General features: G+C 44.8%; 1 protein-coding gene across 8 annotated transcripts in view; it reads right to left on the bottom strand.

Annotated features, from left to right (window-relative positions):
• The window catches only part of STRN (striatin), a 384,728-nt gene that overhangs the window by 252,583 nt on the left and 115,258 nt on the right, over positions 1-16,887 (bottom strand). For all 8 annotated transcript variants that reach the window (XM_033939118.1, XM_033939120.1, XM_033939119.1 and 5 more), the window contains exon 7: positions 15,361-15,499. In XM_033939118.1, coding sequence (XP_033795009.1) covers positions 15,361-15,499 — 139 coding nt within the window. The remainder of the gene's footprint in view (positions 1-15,360; positions 15,500-16,887) is intronic.

Raw genomic sequence — 16,887 nt, 5'->3', positions numbered from 1 at the left:
GTCGTGATGGAATACAGTGAAAGGTGGGTCCGCCACCAGAGCCTGTAGCTCGCTAACCCGCCAAGCGGAAGTGAGTGCGAGTAGGAAGATCACCTTCCAAGTGAGGAATTTCAGATGGCATTTGTCTAATGGCTCAAATGGGGGTTTCATGAGTTGAGCCAGCACCACATTAAGGTCCCAAACCACCAGGGGAGGTTTGAGAGGAGGGTGGACATTCAAAAGACCTTTCATGAAACGAGAAACCAAGGGATGGAGTGAAAGGGCTTTTCCTTCCAGGGGTTGATGGAAGGCAGCAATTGCACTAAGATGTACCCGAATGAAGTTGGTCTTCAGGCCGGAGTGAGAAAGATGGAGCAAATACTCCAGGACCAAGGGGACCGGGACCGACACCGGGTCCTGGTCGTGTGAGGAGCACCAGGACGAGAATCTGGTTCACTTTTGGGAATAGCAGGTTCTAGTCGAGGCCTTCCTCGAGGCTTCCAGTATTTCCTTGACTGATTGCAACACAGGGAGAGAAGTCGGGGGAGAGAAACCAAGCATTCAGATGAAGAGACTGAAGATTTGGATGCAACAGCAAACCCTGGCTCTGCGATAGCAGAGAGGGAAACAGAGGCAGAGGCAGTGGATCTCTGGTACTGAGTTGAAGTAGAAGGGAAAACCAAGGCTGGCGTGGCCACCGAGGAGCAATCAAGATCATAGTGGCTCGCACTGGTTTGAGATGGACCAGCGTCCGCAGAATCAGAGGAAAAGGCAGAAACGCGTACAGAAACCTTCCCTCCCAATCTAGGAGGAAGGCGTCTGCCTCGAGGCGGTCCGGGGAGTACATCCGGGAGCAGAATCGAGGGAGTTTGTGGTTGAGGGGGGAGGCGAACAGATCTATCTGAGGAGTCCCCCACTTCTCGAACACCTGTCGTAAGGTTTGGGCGTGCAGCGACCACTCGTGTGGCTGGAGGAGGCGGCTGAGTCTGTCTGCCAGACAGTTCCGTTCTCCTTGTATGTACACCGCTCGAAGGAAGATGTTGTTGGAGATTGCCCACTTCCAGAGACGCAGGGCTTCCTGACAGAGGGTCCGAGACCCCATCCCCCCTTGCTTGTTTACGTAGTACATTGCTACCTGGTTGTCGGTTCGGACGAGAACCACCCGGTCGTGGAACAGATGTTGAAAAGCCACAGCGGCGAGATAGATGGCCCGAAGCTCCAGCACGTTCATGTGGCAGCGGCGGTCCTCTGTTGACCACATCCCCTGAGTGCATAGGCCATCCAGGTGAGCTCCCCAAGCGTACTCCGACGAATCCATGGTGAGTACCTTGCTGTGTGGAGGGGCGAGAAAAAGTAAACCTTTGGACAGATTTGAAGAGTCGGCCCACCAGAGGAGCGATCGTTGCAAGGAAGGAGTCACTGTCACGGGACGGTCGATTGGGTCCCGGTCCTGACGCCATTGGGAGGCCAGGGTCCATTGAGGAGTCCTCAGGTGGAGGTGGGCGAAGGGTATGACGTGGACGGTAGAGGCCATGTGGCCCAGAAGAGTCATCATCTGCCGAGCTGATACGGAGGTCAGCAGCGAAATCCTTCGACTCAGACTTACTAACGCCTCTTGACGTGGAGGGGGAAGAAAGGAGCGGAGGCGAACCGTATCCAGCACGTCCCCGATGAACTGTAAGGACTGAGAGGGGCGCAGCTGGGATTTTAGGAAGTTTACCTAGAACCCCAGACCTTGAAGGTAAATAATAGTCTGTCGGGTCGCTGAGATAACCCCCTCCCCTGGACGGGGCTTTGATCAGCCAGTCGTCCAGGTAGGGGAATACCTGGAGGCCTTGAGAGCGTAAGGCAGCTGCGACCACCACGAGGCACTTCGTGAAGACTCAGGGTGACGACGCCAGGCCAAAGGGGAGGACTCGGTATTGTAGGTGTAGGTCCCCCACCTGAAAGCGCAGGAACTTGCGGTGAACGGGGTGCACTGGAACATGTGTGTAGGCTTCCTTCAGATCGAGGGAGCAGAGCCAATCGCCCTCATCGATGAGAGGGTAGAGAATCGGTAGGGAAAGCATCCGGAACTTTTCCCGCACCAGAAATTTGTTGAGTCGCCTCAAGTCTAGAATTGGGCGCAGGTCTCCCGTCTTCTTCGGTACCAGGAAGTAACGGGAGTAGAACCCTTTCCCCCGTTGGTCGGGGGGGAACCACCTCCACTGCCCGTAGGCGAAGCAGTTCTCGGGCTTCTGAGAGAAGGAGGGGTAACTGAGTTCGGTTGGGAGGGCACACCCTTGGAGGATTATCTGGAGAGTTTTCCCAAAAGTTGAGAGAGTATCCTGATGAGATCACACCAAGGACCCATGCGTCCGACGTGACTTGTTCCCAGCGCGGGTAGAAGGCTCTGAGGCGTCCCCCGATGGGAAGGAGGCCTGGGGCTGTGGCAGAGGGGGCCAGCCCCCATCCGCTTATCCCGTCAAAAGGACGGGGATGGTTTGGCTGTCGCAGGCGGCTGGGACTTGGGCGGAGCCCGATGGTGAGCTTGCGGGCATCGGGGTGGAGGCCGTGAGAAGGCAGGGGTAGATTTTTGAGGGTAGCGGCGTGGAGGGGCCCTGAACGGCCTGGACGCTGGCGGTTTCGGCTTTTGCCGAACGAGGGAGGCAAACGAGCGTTCATGTTCCGAAAGGCGTTTCGTAGCTGCCTCGATAGTGTCATCAAAAAGTTCTTTGCCCACGCAGGGGAGGTTAGCCAACCGGTCCTGTAAGTTGGGGTCCATGTCGACGAGGCGTAACCAGGCTAGGCGGCGCATGGCGATAGCGAAGGCTGCCACTCTGGATGAAAGTTCGAAGCCATCATAGGCCGCGTGAAATAAATGGAGGCGTAGGTTGGAGAAAACCTCCAGGAGCAGGTTAAAGGCTCCTTGGCGTGAGGCCGGCAGGTCGGTCGCAAAGGCTCCCAACAGTCCAATGAGATGTTTCAAGTAGGACGTGAAGGTGAAAGTGTAACTTTGTACCCTAGAGGCCATCATAGAGTTCTGGTACAGTCTTCTGCCGAACTTGTCAAGGGTCCGACCCTCTCGACCTGGGGGGACCGCTGCTGAGACCCGGGAGGGGTGAGCCTTTTTCAGGGAAGATTCTACCAACAGCGTCTGGTGGGAGAGCTGTGGTCGTTCAAACCCGGGGTATGGTACTGTACGGTACTTGGACTCCATTTTGGAGGGGACAGCTGTTACCAGGAGCCCCTCGGAGACAATGCCGGGGTACGGGGTACCGATCGATGTCGAATCGGTGACCTCGACCCGGACTCCCTCGGCGAAAGCCTGGGACCTCGGCTCGGAGCCCCGGGGGAGTTAAGAGGATGTGAGGGTTGGAGAGTGATAACTCAGTCACCTTCAGCGGTCCTGTACGGGGCGTCGGTGAACGGCCTCGTAGTGTGGGCGAACTCCGGGCCTTCTTAGAGGTACGGCGGTTTGAGGTTTCGGTCGTTTTAGCGTGACGCTTTGCCCCGCGGCAGTCCGTGGAGGGAGAGCGTCTCGGGCGCCTCGGCGAGGAATCTGAGGAGGATGGAATGCGGCGAAGCTGGCGCACTTTGCCCCGAGGGGGCTCGACGCGAGGCTCAGGCTGGTCCGGCGCACGCGAGGTCGAGGTCGGGGCCGGTTGTAGATGGGCCAGCGCAGCGGACAGCTCCGACGATATCATCGGCCAGAGCAGGTCCTGGAAAACGAGCACGGACAGCATCGAGGGCATGTCCGATGCCTCGGTGCACTCCACCGGGGGCGACCTCGTATCAGAGTATTCCCGTGTGGTGGAGGCACGGCCCGAAGGCTTGGAAGGCTTCGCCGGGGCTGAAAGCATGGGGCTTCCACCATGCGTTGCCAGTGTCCCCGAGGCTGGCTTCTTCGCTGGTGCGGAACCTGAAGAAGGAAGAGGAGACTTACCCGGAGCCGAGGCTTTTTGCTGTCCCGAGGTCTTCGGGGTCGAGTCTCGAGGTGGTGCCGAGGTATTCGGGGCCAAGGTCAAGGCCAGGGCCAAGGCCAGGGCCGACCTCGAGGCCGAGGTAGTGGGTTGGTCGGCGGTGAAAAGGTCCGCCATGCGGGCTTTTCTTCGACGGAGGGCCCGGTTCGGAAAAGTAGCGCACTGGGGGCAGGAGTCGGTTGGATGGGCGGCCCCCAGGCAGAGGATGCACCGGCGATGCGGGTCTGTGATGGAAAGAAGCTGCTCGCACCGGGTGCACTTTTTAAAGCCGGTCAAAGGCCGGGACATAGAAAACGAAACTGGCCGCGGCCAAGTAGCCACGCGGCTGCGGCGACCCGGAAGCCTCCGGGTCGGTCAAAATGAAGCAGGAACAAATGAATAAAAATCAGAAAAAATGCGCACAGCGACTAAATCAATAAAACAAGAAAAATCGCGGCGCTAGAAGGCAGTTGGGGCAGAGCCTAAAAATACACGACTTCTAGGCTCAGCGGAAAAATTTGAACTGGAGACCACGAGGGGGAGATGCGCCCTCTAGTCATCCTCTGTTAAGTTCGATTAACACTGCTTATATCCGATAAACTATTTACATCGGATAAATTGTCTTTACATGATAAAATGCTGTAAACCCCGCTCTTACATTTGTTTCTACATGATAAATTGTATACTGCTGATAACTTGTTTAAAATTGTTCAAACTGTTTGTAAATCTGCGTGTCAACGCAGATACTACTGTAACTGATGTAAACCGCCTAGAACTCTCCGGGTATGGCGGTATATAAGAATAAAATTATTATTATTATTATTATTATTATTAGTGGAGCAGGAAGGCACGCATGCGTGGAGCAGCAGAGCAAACTTAAAATCTTCAATCAAGTTTGCTTGAAAAAGCTGTCCGCATCGGGGCTCCGTAGATGACGTCACCCACATGTGAGAATATCATGCCTGCTTGTCCTGGGATAACATATTAGTTACCAACATATCAGGACAGAGTCTTTCGGAGAACCAAATTAAAGTTCTCAACAAAGGCCTTTCTTTCGTTCCCACAGTTAGATACGACTCTTTCAAAATTAGTTGTGACTTGGCACGTATTATACGGAATTTGCAAGTTAAACTATATTTTTCCAATATCACTTCCGAATCTGATGGATCAATATTACGCCCCAAATCAGCCTGGAGCCCTCCGGGACCGGTGGATCCCCGCATAGCCACCTTTAGGGACTTGGTCCAAAGGGATCTGGAAAAGATTGAATCCAATCACCGAAAAAGATCTTTTATAAATATGACAACAGCGGATATTCAAGCTTTACATTCCTTACAGCAGGACCACCAACTTATTATCAAACCGGCTGATAAGGGCGGATCCACTGTTCTCCAAAATAGACAACAATACCAGGCTGAAGTCTTGGGCCAACTGAATGACCCTCAAAGTTATATTCATCTCGATCATGATCCCACTAAAACCCTTCAACTTGAGATAGGCAGAGAGGTTCAGGAAGCCTTGAAATCAGGTATTATTACCAAAGCCGAAAGTCGCTTCCTTCAAATTTCTCACCCTAGAATTCCTCTTTTTTATTCAGTACCTAAGATCCATAAATCTCTTATGTCTCCTCCCGGGAGACCCATTGTTTCTCTCAAGAATACTGTATTGGAATCCCTATCCCAATTTTTGGATCATTTTCTTCAGCCATTTGTGAGTAAGGCCAAGTCATATATTAGAGATACGACTGATTTTTTAAGTAAACTTAAAATCTTAGAATTACCCACTTCTGAAGTTAGGCTGGTCACCCTTGATGTGGTGGCCCTTTACACCACCATCCCCCAAAATCAGGCTTTGAATATTGTTCAGACCACTCCTGACCAGAGAGAATCTTCAGACTGAGTGACCACGACTTTTTTGATGAAGCTTGCTCATTTGGTTCTTACCAAAAATTATTTCAGATTTGACTCTTCCTTTTATCAACAATCCCAAGAGGTCGCTATGGGCACTACAGCTGCCCCTAGTATTGCAAATCTGTATATGTCCAAATTTGAAGAGGATATTTTGTATACTCGCCCTTTATTCTGCTCAGTACGGGGTTGGATGCGTTTTATAGACGACATTTTTTTCATTTGGACTGACTTTGAAGAGCAACTTTTATATTTTTTCAACTGGTTAAACTCTCTCAATCCTTACTTACAGTTTACCATAACCAGTCATAAACATGACATTACATTCCTGGACACCAATATTATACTGGAAAATGGATTACTACACACTAGTGTCCATCATAAACTGACCGAGAGGAACAACTTATTGTCTTTTTCAAGTTGTTATCCCAAGCGCCTAAAAAGCAGCTATTCCTATTGGTCAGCATCTGCACCTCAGACGAGGCATTCAAAAAAGAAGCTAGTCTCCTATGGAAGAGGTTTTTAGCCAAGGGGTACCCCCAGAAATGTCATCAAAAAAGCTTATCTTAGAGCATGGCATGCAAATCGGGACCTCATGCTTACCAGCATTAACCATAAAGAAGCTTCTTCGAATCAGATCTGTGTCTTGTCCCATTCCATTCAATACTCAGAAGTAGATGCTAGTATTAGGTCCCACTGGCATGTCTTACAACTGCACCCTATTTTCCACGAAAATCCGTGTATTGCTTTCACTCGGGGCAAAAACTTAGCTGAGCACCTGGTTTCTTCTGACTTTAGGCCAAGTTCCAAGGCCCGAGGATTAATGGCTATCATTCCCCTTACGGCAAATGCTCAGTGTGCGCTATGTCCATCTCTAGCAGCCACTGGATTCATCCTATTACTAAGAAAATTTACCATCTCAGATCTAATACCACATGCGAGTCTAACTATGTTGTTTATGTAATCTTTTGTCCCTGCAAATTGATTTACATAGGATGTACCACCTGCGGCATTAGGACTAGACTTATTGAACACCGGAGCTGCCACAAAACAGGCAAAACCACTGCTCCCATGGTGTCTCATAACATCATTCACCAACATGATTTTTCTCAACTTAGATGGTGCATCTTGGAACATGTTCCCCCGTCCTTCAATGGCGACAAGCATACTTAGCTGCTCAAATGAGAAAACTTCTGAATTTTTCAACTCCAATCCTATTCTCCCAAAGGATTAAACAAAAACGTGGACAGATGCTTTACTAATTAGTTTAAGCCACATTCTGACGTTGCACATTTTTTGACGTCATTCTGGTATTTAGGACGTTGCTTTTGCTGATTCTCCATGGCGTTCTGACACTTCTGAGACACCATCACTATTTTCCGCGGCGATAGTTCCAAATAATTTTTTCACGCTCTGGAATTTCAAGCTGACAGCAGAAAAGTATCTTCGGTCGGATGCAATCTATACACTACCCGCTCCTGATGAAGAGAACGAAACGGAGCTCTGTCGAGTGGTAGTACTTTCTGCATCATTCGGATTATCAAGTACCCCTCGAGGATTTCATGGTTTGGTTTCTTTAACAGTGCATTTTTGAACTTTTTGGATGTTTTTGGTATATATTTGATTTGATGAAGTGACTTTATGCATTGTTTGGCATGCTTTAGAAGTGACTTTATGAACTTATTTAGATTCTATGAAGCGATTTTATGAACTGTTTATTTGATAGCAATGCATGTCAGTGTTTCTCAGTTTTTTGTAAGCCAGTATCTTTTTTCATACATTCACTATTGCACTTTGGATCATAGTATTTATGTAACTTATTTATTTATTTATTGGCATATCACCATCAGCTGAGGGGGCTTGATGTGAATTTATATTGTACACTGCATCTTTTTATTATATATACTTGTTTAGGTTGTAGCACTTTAAAGTTTATCTTATTTATTTAGCACTAGCACTTTATCTCAGATATAAGTTAGTATTTTGGGAGCCTTTACTAAGCCTTTCTATTCAGTTTATTTCTTAGAGGGACTGTGGAATGTGACCTGTTTAACACTTTCTTTTCAGTGTGATTTACACAATAATGGACCAAATGATGTATGAGGTAGTACTTATTTAGACTCTGTCTAATGCTGGTCATCCATAAGCTACTACCTGAGCTCAATACCCCTCGTTTATATCCGAAGAGCTCATACTGAGGCCCTTCAAGTTCAAGTTTAGTCATTAATTTTCTTGTATCGGCTCTCACAAGATCAAACAGTCCCTTCAAGAATTTATTCAGGTTAGTCAATTTTTGATTTATTTAAATTACAATGGCCATCTATATTTAAATTTTACAATTTAATCCAACACATCAGTATCATACTCAAGAAAAGGCTTGTTAAAAAAAATGCTTTGAGTATTTTCAAAATTTAAGCAGTGATAAGAGAGGTAGAGACTGGATCAAGCATAAACAGTACAGCAGTGTATTCCACAACTTAGGCTTGAAAATAGAACCCCTATATTCCTCCAGTCTAACATTTAGAAAGGAAGGGATATCTAGAAGGCTTTTTTGTCTGCAGATAAATATTCAAGGTGTCGGCAATACACAAAAAGATCATCATAAAAGCTTAAAAAAATCAAAGTCAGATTTGTATCCTCCATAAGATAAGGAGTCAATGTAACTACATTAACACCGGTAAAATATGGTCATAATGGGAAATCCCAAAATTTAAATAGGCAATAAACAAATGCTGGAAACACAAAAGCCTAAAAACCACAATATGAAAATTGTTAAGAAAAAAAATAAATAATAAATTTTAATTTGTATGATGTAAAAATTTCAGTTAACAATCAGACCTAAGTGTAGCTTCATGGACAATAAGGAAGCCAATATAAACCCTAGATACATATCTACGAATAGGAATTTCAGAACTATCGAAGCAGAAACGTTTAGGAAAATTTGAGTTAGATGAAGAAAAAGAACCTGGGTCTTTGCAGTAAATTAAATTTGTTTGCTGAAAACCAAGTTTTCATCATTTATAGAAAAAGAATGAAAAAAGCAATAGGATCTGAAACTGAATACATAATTGAAAAACAGAATTGCATATCTTCAACATAAAGCTGGTAACACACCCTAATCAAGTAATAAGCATACCAGAGCTATATAAACATTAAAATGCAGGACAGAAAGATTAATTCTGAGGATATGTGAGCTTTCAGCATTGCTGTTTCTACACCGACACTTCAAAACTTTTGACCACAATAATTTTGCACACAGCAAAAAAATTATTGCTCCCATTCAACTGCCAGTGCCAAAACAGCAACTCACACCTCCTACCCCACTCCCCCAACACGGGCCAGTCTTAGGAGCAGGATCCAACCCTACTCACCATTATGAAGTTGGAGGTTATTGAGCAGAAGAGAAATGTGGGCTGCCCCAGGCAGTGCCTGTGAAGGAGGACAGTTCTTCAGGAAACCTGTTCTTCCTTCCCTCATACACACTACCTAGGGTCAGCTAACATTTACCTACTGCTCAAGGCCCCTTGGATGCTCCTGAGAACCACCTGGATGAACAGCCATGAGCAGGCACAGGCTCTGCTCCTGAATACTAGCATGTGCAGTATGGGAGGGGGGATGAAACTGCCTCCCACCCGGATGGTTCCTGTCCCCGTCTGCTCCTAAGAATTGTACCGGTTACATAGCAGTGAGCAAGCATGGGCCCTTCTCCAGAGAAATGGCAGAAACAGACACCTAGAGAATGACAGCAAATAAAGGCCATACAGCCTATCTAATTTGCCTATCCATATCATGCATTCTCTACCCCCTCCCCAGGAGATCCCACAAGCCTGTCCCCAGGATTGGCTCTACCTATGGAGCATGTAGGGCCCTGGCCTAGGGCACTGGTGATAAAGGGCACCAAAATCCCAACCCATTCTACCTTCAAACTTCTAGAGGGATAGACGCTGGACTGAACTTTGACACTTTGTCATCAGTGCAGTAAGTAAGCAAGTGCCTCATCTGGTCCAGCAGCAGGGGAAGACTTGGGAGAGAGGGAGGGGGAAGGAGAGATACCAGATTGGAGTGGTGGAGTTGGGGGGCACCAATGCAAACTCTGGCTCAGGGTGCCACAGTCCCATGAGCCAGCCCTTCCTGTCCCATGCTTTTTTGAATTCAAACACAGTCCTCATTCCTACCACCTCCACTGGGATATTATTCCATGTATTCACCACCCTTTCAGTAAAGAAGCATTTCCTTTTATTACTTTTGAGTCTATCTCCCTTCAACTTCATCTTATGCCCTCTCATTCTAGAGCTTCCTTTCATTTGAAAAAGACCCACCTCTTCTGAATTTATGTTAGAGATATTGATTGTCAGTAATGATCACCCCCAAGTTTTGTTGTTCTTTCAAGCACAGTAATAATTCTCCTAAATGGTTTCTGAGGCCCAACTGCATGGCCCTGCATTTTTAAGTATTACATTTAAGTTGCTAGTTTCTGGACCATTCTTCTTACTTAGCTAGATCCCTCCTTATGCTATCCATATCAAAATTGATCACTGTTCCCTTCCCCAAGGGTAACCATGGGGAACCATCTCCATGTCATTCTTTAGGGAGAGAGGGAAGAATCAGAGTATGAATGGGCACAACCACTGACCCACAAAGCCTTCACTGAAGAATGCTGGTATAGAAGGACCAAGGTTGAGACACACTAAAGAATGACACAGGATTGTCATTGGGAACAGTGATGAATTATGCCAGTGTCATTTTCTATTATAGAGTTGTTGGGGTTTTGTTTTGTTTATCATACTTAAGATGGAAAATTTTACTCAACAGCCCTTCTGCAGTATCACTCAAAGATGTTAGAAAGAGCTGGGTGGGCCAAGGACTGATCCTTGTGCTATACCACTGGTAACACCCTTTTCTTCCGAGTCAACTCCATTTACCACTATCTTTTGTCTTCTTCCACTTAATCAGTTCCTATCCAGTTAGTGACTTTTTGGTCCAGACTGAGGGTGCTCAGTCACCTTTGTGGAACTGTGTCAAAGGCTTTACTAAAATCTAGGTACACCACACCTAACGATCCCCCTAAAGACAACTGTTTGGCTACCCAGTCAAAGAAGTTAATTGGACTAGTTTGATAAAGTCTGTAATTTATTTGATTCCTGAAACTTCTTTATCCTCCATTTTAGAAGTGTTTCCATTAATTTATTCACCACTAAGGTAATACCTCGCCCAACAGTTCATGCTGGAACTGATATAGCAACAGCAAAATGTCCTGCTTCCAAGCCCTGAGACAATACTGGTTGGATCACTATCCAATCTGATTTATCTGAACCTACTTGAGCTTGAGACTTCTGTTCATTAAAAAAAAAACACCATTTCAGTACTTACCCAGAAATCCTAAAGACTTTTGATAGCATTACTCTGAATTCTGAATTTGATACCGGATTTATGGGCAACCAATGTTGTTTAAAAAGGGATGCAACATGACCCTGTCTCTTTCTATAATAGAGGATTCTTATGGCCATATTTCACACAGTTTGCAAATATCTAATAAGATAGTGTGGTAGTCCATGGAGCATAAGCAATATTACAATAATCAAGGTGTGAAGCAATTAGAGCATAAAGCAGAGTTTTTTTGTGAATTCTCATCTATGTAACTGTATACAATGAAACTGTCTCAATATGAGATTACATATAGATATTTCTTATTTTTACTAAAACTGTAATTTTTTTTTAATTTTTATATCCAAGATAACCATTAAAATTGGGTACCACTATGAAAGCCATGGCAAATAGAATCCAAGACAGAAATCAACAGGGTCTCAGTATTATGCTTAAACCCAAACTGAAATTGGTTACTTCAATATCAATTAAGACTCCGATGAGTAAGAGAAAAATATATCTTATCACAGGACTGTCCTTTTTGAATCATAAAGAAGTGGTAACTGATACTGAATTGGCCAAGTCAAACCATCAACATTCCTTTGCAGAGGGTTGCTTATGCTCAATCTTAAAATAATCTGAGTTTGGACCATTTTGAAGGAACCATCGCTGCAATGAAAATAAGACAGCAAATCTCTCTTCCTTATCAAAGCTGATCAATTTAACAGCTCAAAGTCTATCCTTTTCTGGATGATTTAGAGCTGTGCTCCCCAAAAGTTTTGACACCAAAGATCGCTTTTATAGACGCAAATTTTTCCAGGGACCGGTAAGGGGGGGGGGGGGGGGGGGATTCGGGGCAGGGTCGAAGGACAGTTTTTTTATACACAATATACAGTACATTTCTATTATCTAATATAATAAAATGCTAAGCGCGCATGCGCACTCTTACCCCGTGTTCCCTGTTCCCTGATCTGTCGGGCTATGGTCGGCAGAGTGCGCATGCGCGCTAAGGCGCAGTGGAGCGGCAGCTGCCAGGAAGAGGGCTTCACAGAGCGGCGCTATCGGCGGCTGCCGGGAGGAGGACTTCGAGGCGAGGCGGCTGTCGGCGCCTGCAGGCTGCCATGGCTGTCGGCGGATGGCAGATGTGAAAGGAGGTAAGGGGTGCTGCTGGACAGGGGAAGAGGTGCTGACGACAGGGGGGGGCAGAAAAAGAAAGTTGCATAAGAGGTGTTAATTAGTAGGTGATCATTAGCTAGGCTGAATAGCCCAAGTAGGAAGATGGGTAATGCATGAGACCACTTCATGGATATGGTTTAGGCACTGATGGGTGAGAGAAGTACGATGAGTTGGGAGTGTGGTGGCTATTTTGCTATAGGGATATGTAAGGCTTATAGTTGTAGAGTATGGGTCTTGGTTGTCGTGTTCTGTTTGCTGGAATGGGAGGTAAGTGACAAATCTAGAGAGTCTGAGGAGACTAGGTTTGAAGTAATGATTAGGCTGGAATAGATTAGCAGGTTGTGTGGTAGGATTGGCAGTGGAAGCCTTAATTGGTGTCAATTTGTAGCTATGAAAACCAATTGTTTAGGTTCATAGATGGGAGTATAAGTGTAATGTGAACCTAGGGTTGGGTGAGGTGAGGGGCAGGGTGGGAGGGTATAGGCTTCAAGTCTCAAATTTATTGTATCTGATATACCTCCTATAAACCTAGGCAGTGTACATAAAAAGAAAACATTTGTGCAATTGTTTCAAGAGCAACAACATAAAAATAATAAAACAAAAAAAGGAGAGGACTGACAATAACAACTCACTGATAGGTATCAATGGATGATAAAAGGAATGATGGTGAAAGGATATATCATATAATTCCAAGGATGGGAGAAGGAACAAAACAAAAGGGTGGGAAGGATACTTGGTGGAAAAGATAAAAGATGAGGCTGCGAAAAGCCTGGCGAGAATGAATCACAGAATTATGAAATGATTTAGATATTAAAAGCATCCCAGAACAGGAAAGTTTTGAGGCTTGATTTGCATTTAGAAACACAGTGTTCTTGCCTTAAATTGATTGGGAGGGAATTCCACAATGATGGTGTTACCATGGAGAAAATGTGTTACGGGTTGTGTCGAAAACTATTTGGCACATAGAGGGGATTGTTAGAAGAGATTGCTGGGTCGATTGGAGCATCCTAGAGGTAGTATAGGGTATCAAATGCCTGTCAATAAATACAATAAATTTAAAGATTAACACTATATCTTTATATAATCGCTCTTGTGCAAGCAAAACTGTATATTGAAAATGTGAAACAGATGTCACTTCCACACCCCTTTCTATAAACTCACACTTATCAAAAAGTTTTTTCAATATTCACCAACCCTCAGAAATGCCACCACGATGCTCAAAACATTTCACTGTATCTGGCTTCACGCACTATATCTTCACTGGGTCCAACTTTTCTAACTGCCTTATCAACTAAAGCAGTTAGAAAAGTTGGACCCAGTGAAGATATAGTGTGTGAAGCCAGATACAGTGAAATGTTTTGAGTATCGTGGTGGTATTTCTGAGGGTTGGTGAATATTGAATAAACTTTTTGATAAGTGTGAGTTTATAGAAAGGGGTGTGGAAATGACATCCGTTTCACATTTTCAATATAAATAAATACAAGCATGTGAACAGATTGGACCTTAAATGTAAGAAATAGGGATTTGAAACTGATCTTATGTGCTACTGGTAGCCAGTGAATGTTTTTTTAAAGAGGAGTGTTACATGGTCATATTTTCTCATTTTGTTAATGATTTTAATTGCAGTATTTTGCACAAGTTGGAGCCTTATTTCCTTTTGTGTAATACCTTGATAAAGCGCATTACAGTAATCCAACTGAGAGATTACAAATGAATGAATGAAAGGCATCGAGAAGGTAGAAAGGGACAGATTCTTCAGACTATTGGGGACCACAAGTACAAGGGGGCACTCGGAGAAGCTGAAAGGGGACAGGTTTAGAACCAATGCTAGGAAATTCTTTTTCACTCGGAAGGTGGTGGACACCTGGAACGCACTGCCGGAGGTTGTGATAGGACAGAGTACACTACGGGGTTTTAAAAAAGGATTGGATAAATTCCTGAAAGATAGGGGGATTGAGGGATACAGATAGAGGTAGAGATGGGATATAGAGAGAGTATAGATAGAGACCAAGGGGGATTTAAGGGTTCAAACAAAGATCACCGTACAGGTCATGGGCCTGATGGACCGCCGCAGGTGCGGACTGCTGGGCGCGATGGACCTCTGGTCTGACCCAGCAGAGGCAACTTCTTATGTTCTTAACAAGTTATTCCACACTTTTCTTAACACTTTTCATTGAAACAAAAAGTGTCAAGAAAAGTATGGAATTTATTTGTTTTATGGCTCCACATCTTTCTCTTCTTAGTTGGGTGTGAACTTTTCAGCAGCCCCTCATATGCCTTCTAAAAAAATAGCTCCCAGATGAACAAGGGGTAGGATCATTTGGTATCATTAGAAATAGATTTAACTGCTTTCCTAGAAGATTCTCAAGATGTGGTACAGACATGATCTACCCTCTTGGTAACTTGTCTCAATAAGGGAGATATAATTTCATTATCGGGATTTATTTGAATAGGAAAGATGAGTTTTTCTGTGGGGCAAAGTTAATGATATTTCCTGATGTAGCAAGGGCAACTCAATTCATATGGAAGACTTTTTTTTAGCTTTGAAGTCAAGAGTTTTGGCCTTGAATATATTTTCCCTAAAATTTCTGTGCAAATGTTTGCTTAATTTTCAAAAGAATGATTATATATTTTGGGATCCACTATTGTTAGAACAGTTTCTGAAAGGTAATGAGGCTAAACAGTCTTTATATAAATATTTAGTCATTGTGCTGCACTTTTTATAGCAATAGGATAAATTATCCCCATTCTTTCTTTTATATTTTTTCCTTTATCTGTAATGTAACAACCTCTCTCTTAATGAGGACTTGATGGACTGCTTGAAATGTACTATTCTTTTTCTGTAAAAAGTTATAGCGATATTCATTTTCTTTAAGTTTCTTTTTTGAATTGTGTATACAATTGAAAAAAAAAAAAATCACACAATTTTGCCATAAATTTTCACTATTACATATTTCTGGTATGATTTAAAGCAATACACACACTATGCTTACCCCAGTCTGTCCCATCACCTGCACTTCTTGACTCTCCACCTTCTCCCTCATCTGGTGAAACTAAGAAATCAAATTCCTTTAAAGCTTCTTCAGTATCTCTGTCTTCATGTGTGTCAGGCATAATCTTTTTCCTCATAATCTAGAAAGGAGAAAAATTACATCAATAGATAAATAAATGGAAGGATTGGCCAGCTGTGCAACACCATTTTTTGGAAGTGAACATTAATTCCTAATAAATTTATTCATGCATAATTGCCTTTCCTCGAGTCCCTCTAGACTAGTCCAGAAAGGGTTAAGTCAGCAGATGAAGATAGAGATATTGAATTATTCCAGTGATATCACCAATATAAGAGCTGGGACAACCTGGAATTCTCCACTATGCCACTTCCTAACCAGGATTAGATCCAACTTAACATACACCTATTAAGGCCTATCAAAACCACTGCAGCAAAAATCATGATACACCATAACAGTTGAACTATATACACGCATATCCAGGGACAGAGCAGGTTAAGCCCAAAAGATATCCACCTTCCTTATCTTGCTAGACAAGGCTAGACAAGTGTGATATACAAAAGCAATACCCTACTGCAGAGGTTCTCAACAAGCAAAACATGTACCCTTATGGGTATGTGGCACTGCATGGGTCTCCCGCCTTCCTTCCTCCTCAACCCCCTGATGAAACTACTGTTGTCACCACCACCACCACCTCTGCAATTAATTTTGCAGTGTTGGTCCCATGGTCCCTACTTCTCTCATACTACTCTTTTGCTTCAACAGGTTGGTGGCAGCAATTCCTATACACTGCCTGCTGCTAACCCGGAAGCTTCTCCACTGTCAGGTCACACCTTCTGTCAGAACTTCCTGTTTCTGTCCAAGCGGGATACGACAGAGGAGAGGCTTGCGGGTTAGCAGCAGACGTGTATGAATCAAGAGGGATAATGTCAGTTGTGAGTGTGAGTGGGGCTGGGGCTAGGAAGGAAGGAAGTGGTGAGAGAAGAAGAAATTGATATGGAGTGGAGGGAAGGTAGAAATGGTACATGGGGAGAGAGCATGTTAATTGTGAGTGGGGTTAGGGAAAGATGGACTGTGGGGTGGGAAGGAGGGATGTCACACTCAAGGGAAGAGGTGAGGAGAGAGAAAGTGTGGGGGCAGAAAGTGTTAAACTCATGGAGAGAGAGATGTTCGATGGGGAGGGTAGAAAGGAAGAAAGGAGAAAATGTCACACTCAGGGAAAGGGGAAGAGGGCAGAGTGAAAAGTTGGACTCATGGAGGGAGAGAGAGAAAGATGTTGGTTGGGGGAGCGGAGAAAGGAAGAAAGGGGAGAAAGGAAGAAAGGGGAGGAAGTGTGCAGGAGACAGAGAGAAAGAAATGTTGGACTGGTAGAGGGAAAGGAAAAAGAAATACTGGACTGGGAGGGGGCCAGAAAAGAGGAAGGGAGGGGGATGTTAGATTGCAGGGCAGAAAGCGAGGGAGAAATGCTACACTGGGAGGGGGGAGGGATGACAAGGAAGGGAAAGATGTCAT

This window comes from Geotrypetes seraphini, chromosome 3, assembly GCF_902459505.1.
Source record: "Geotrypetes seraphini chromosome 3, aGeoSer1.1, whole genome shotgun sequence".
Classification (NCBI taxonomy): Eukaryota; Metazoa; Chordata; class Amphibia; order Gymnophiona; family Dermophiidae; genus Geotrypetes; species Geotrypetes seraphini.
Note: the sequence above shows the minus strand (reverse complement) of the source record. Positions and strands in the feature narration are given on the sequence as shown.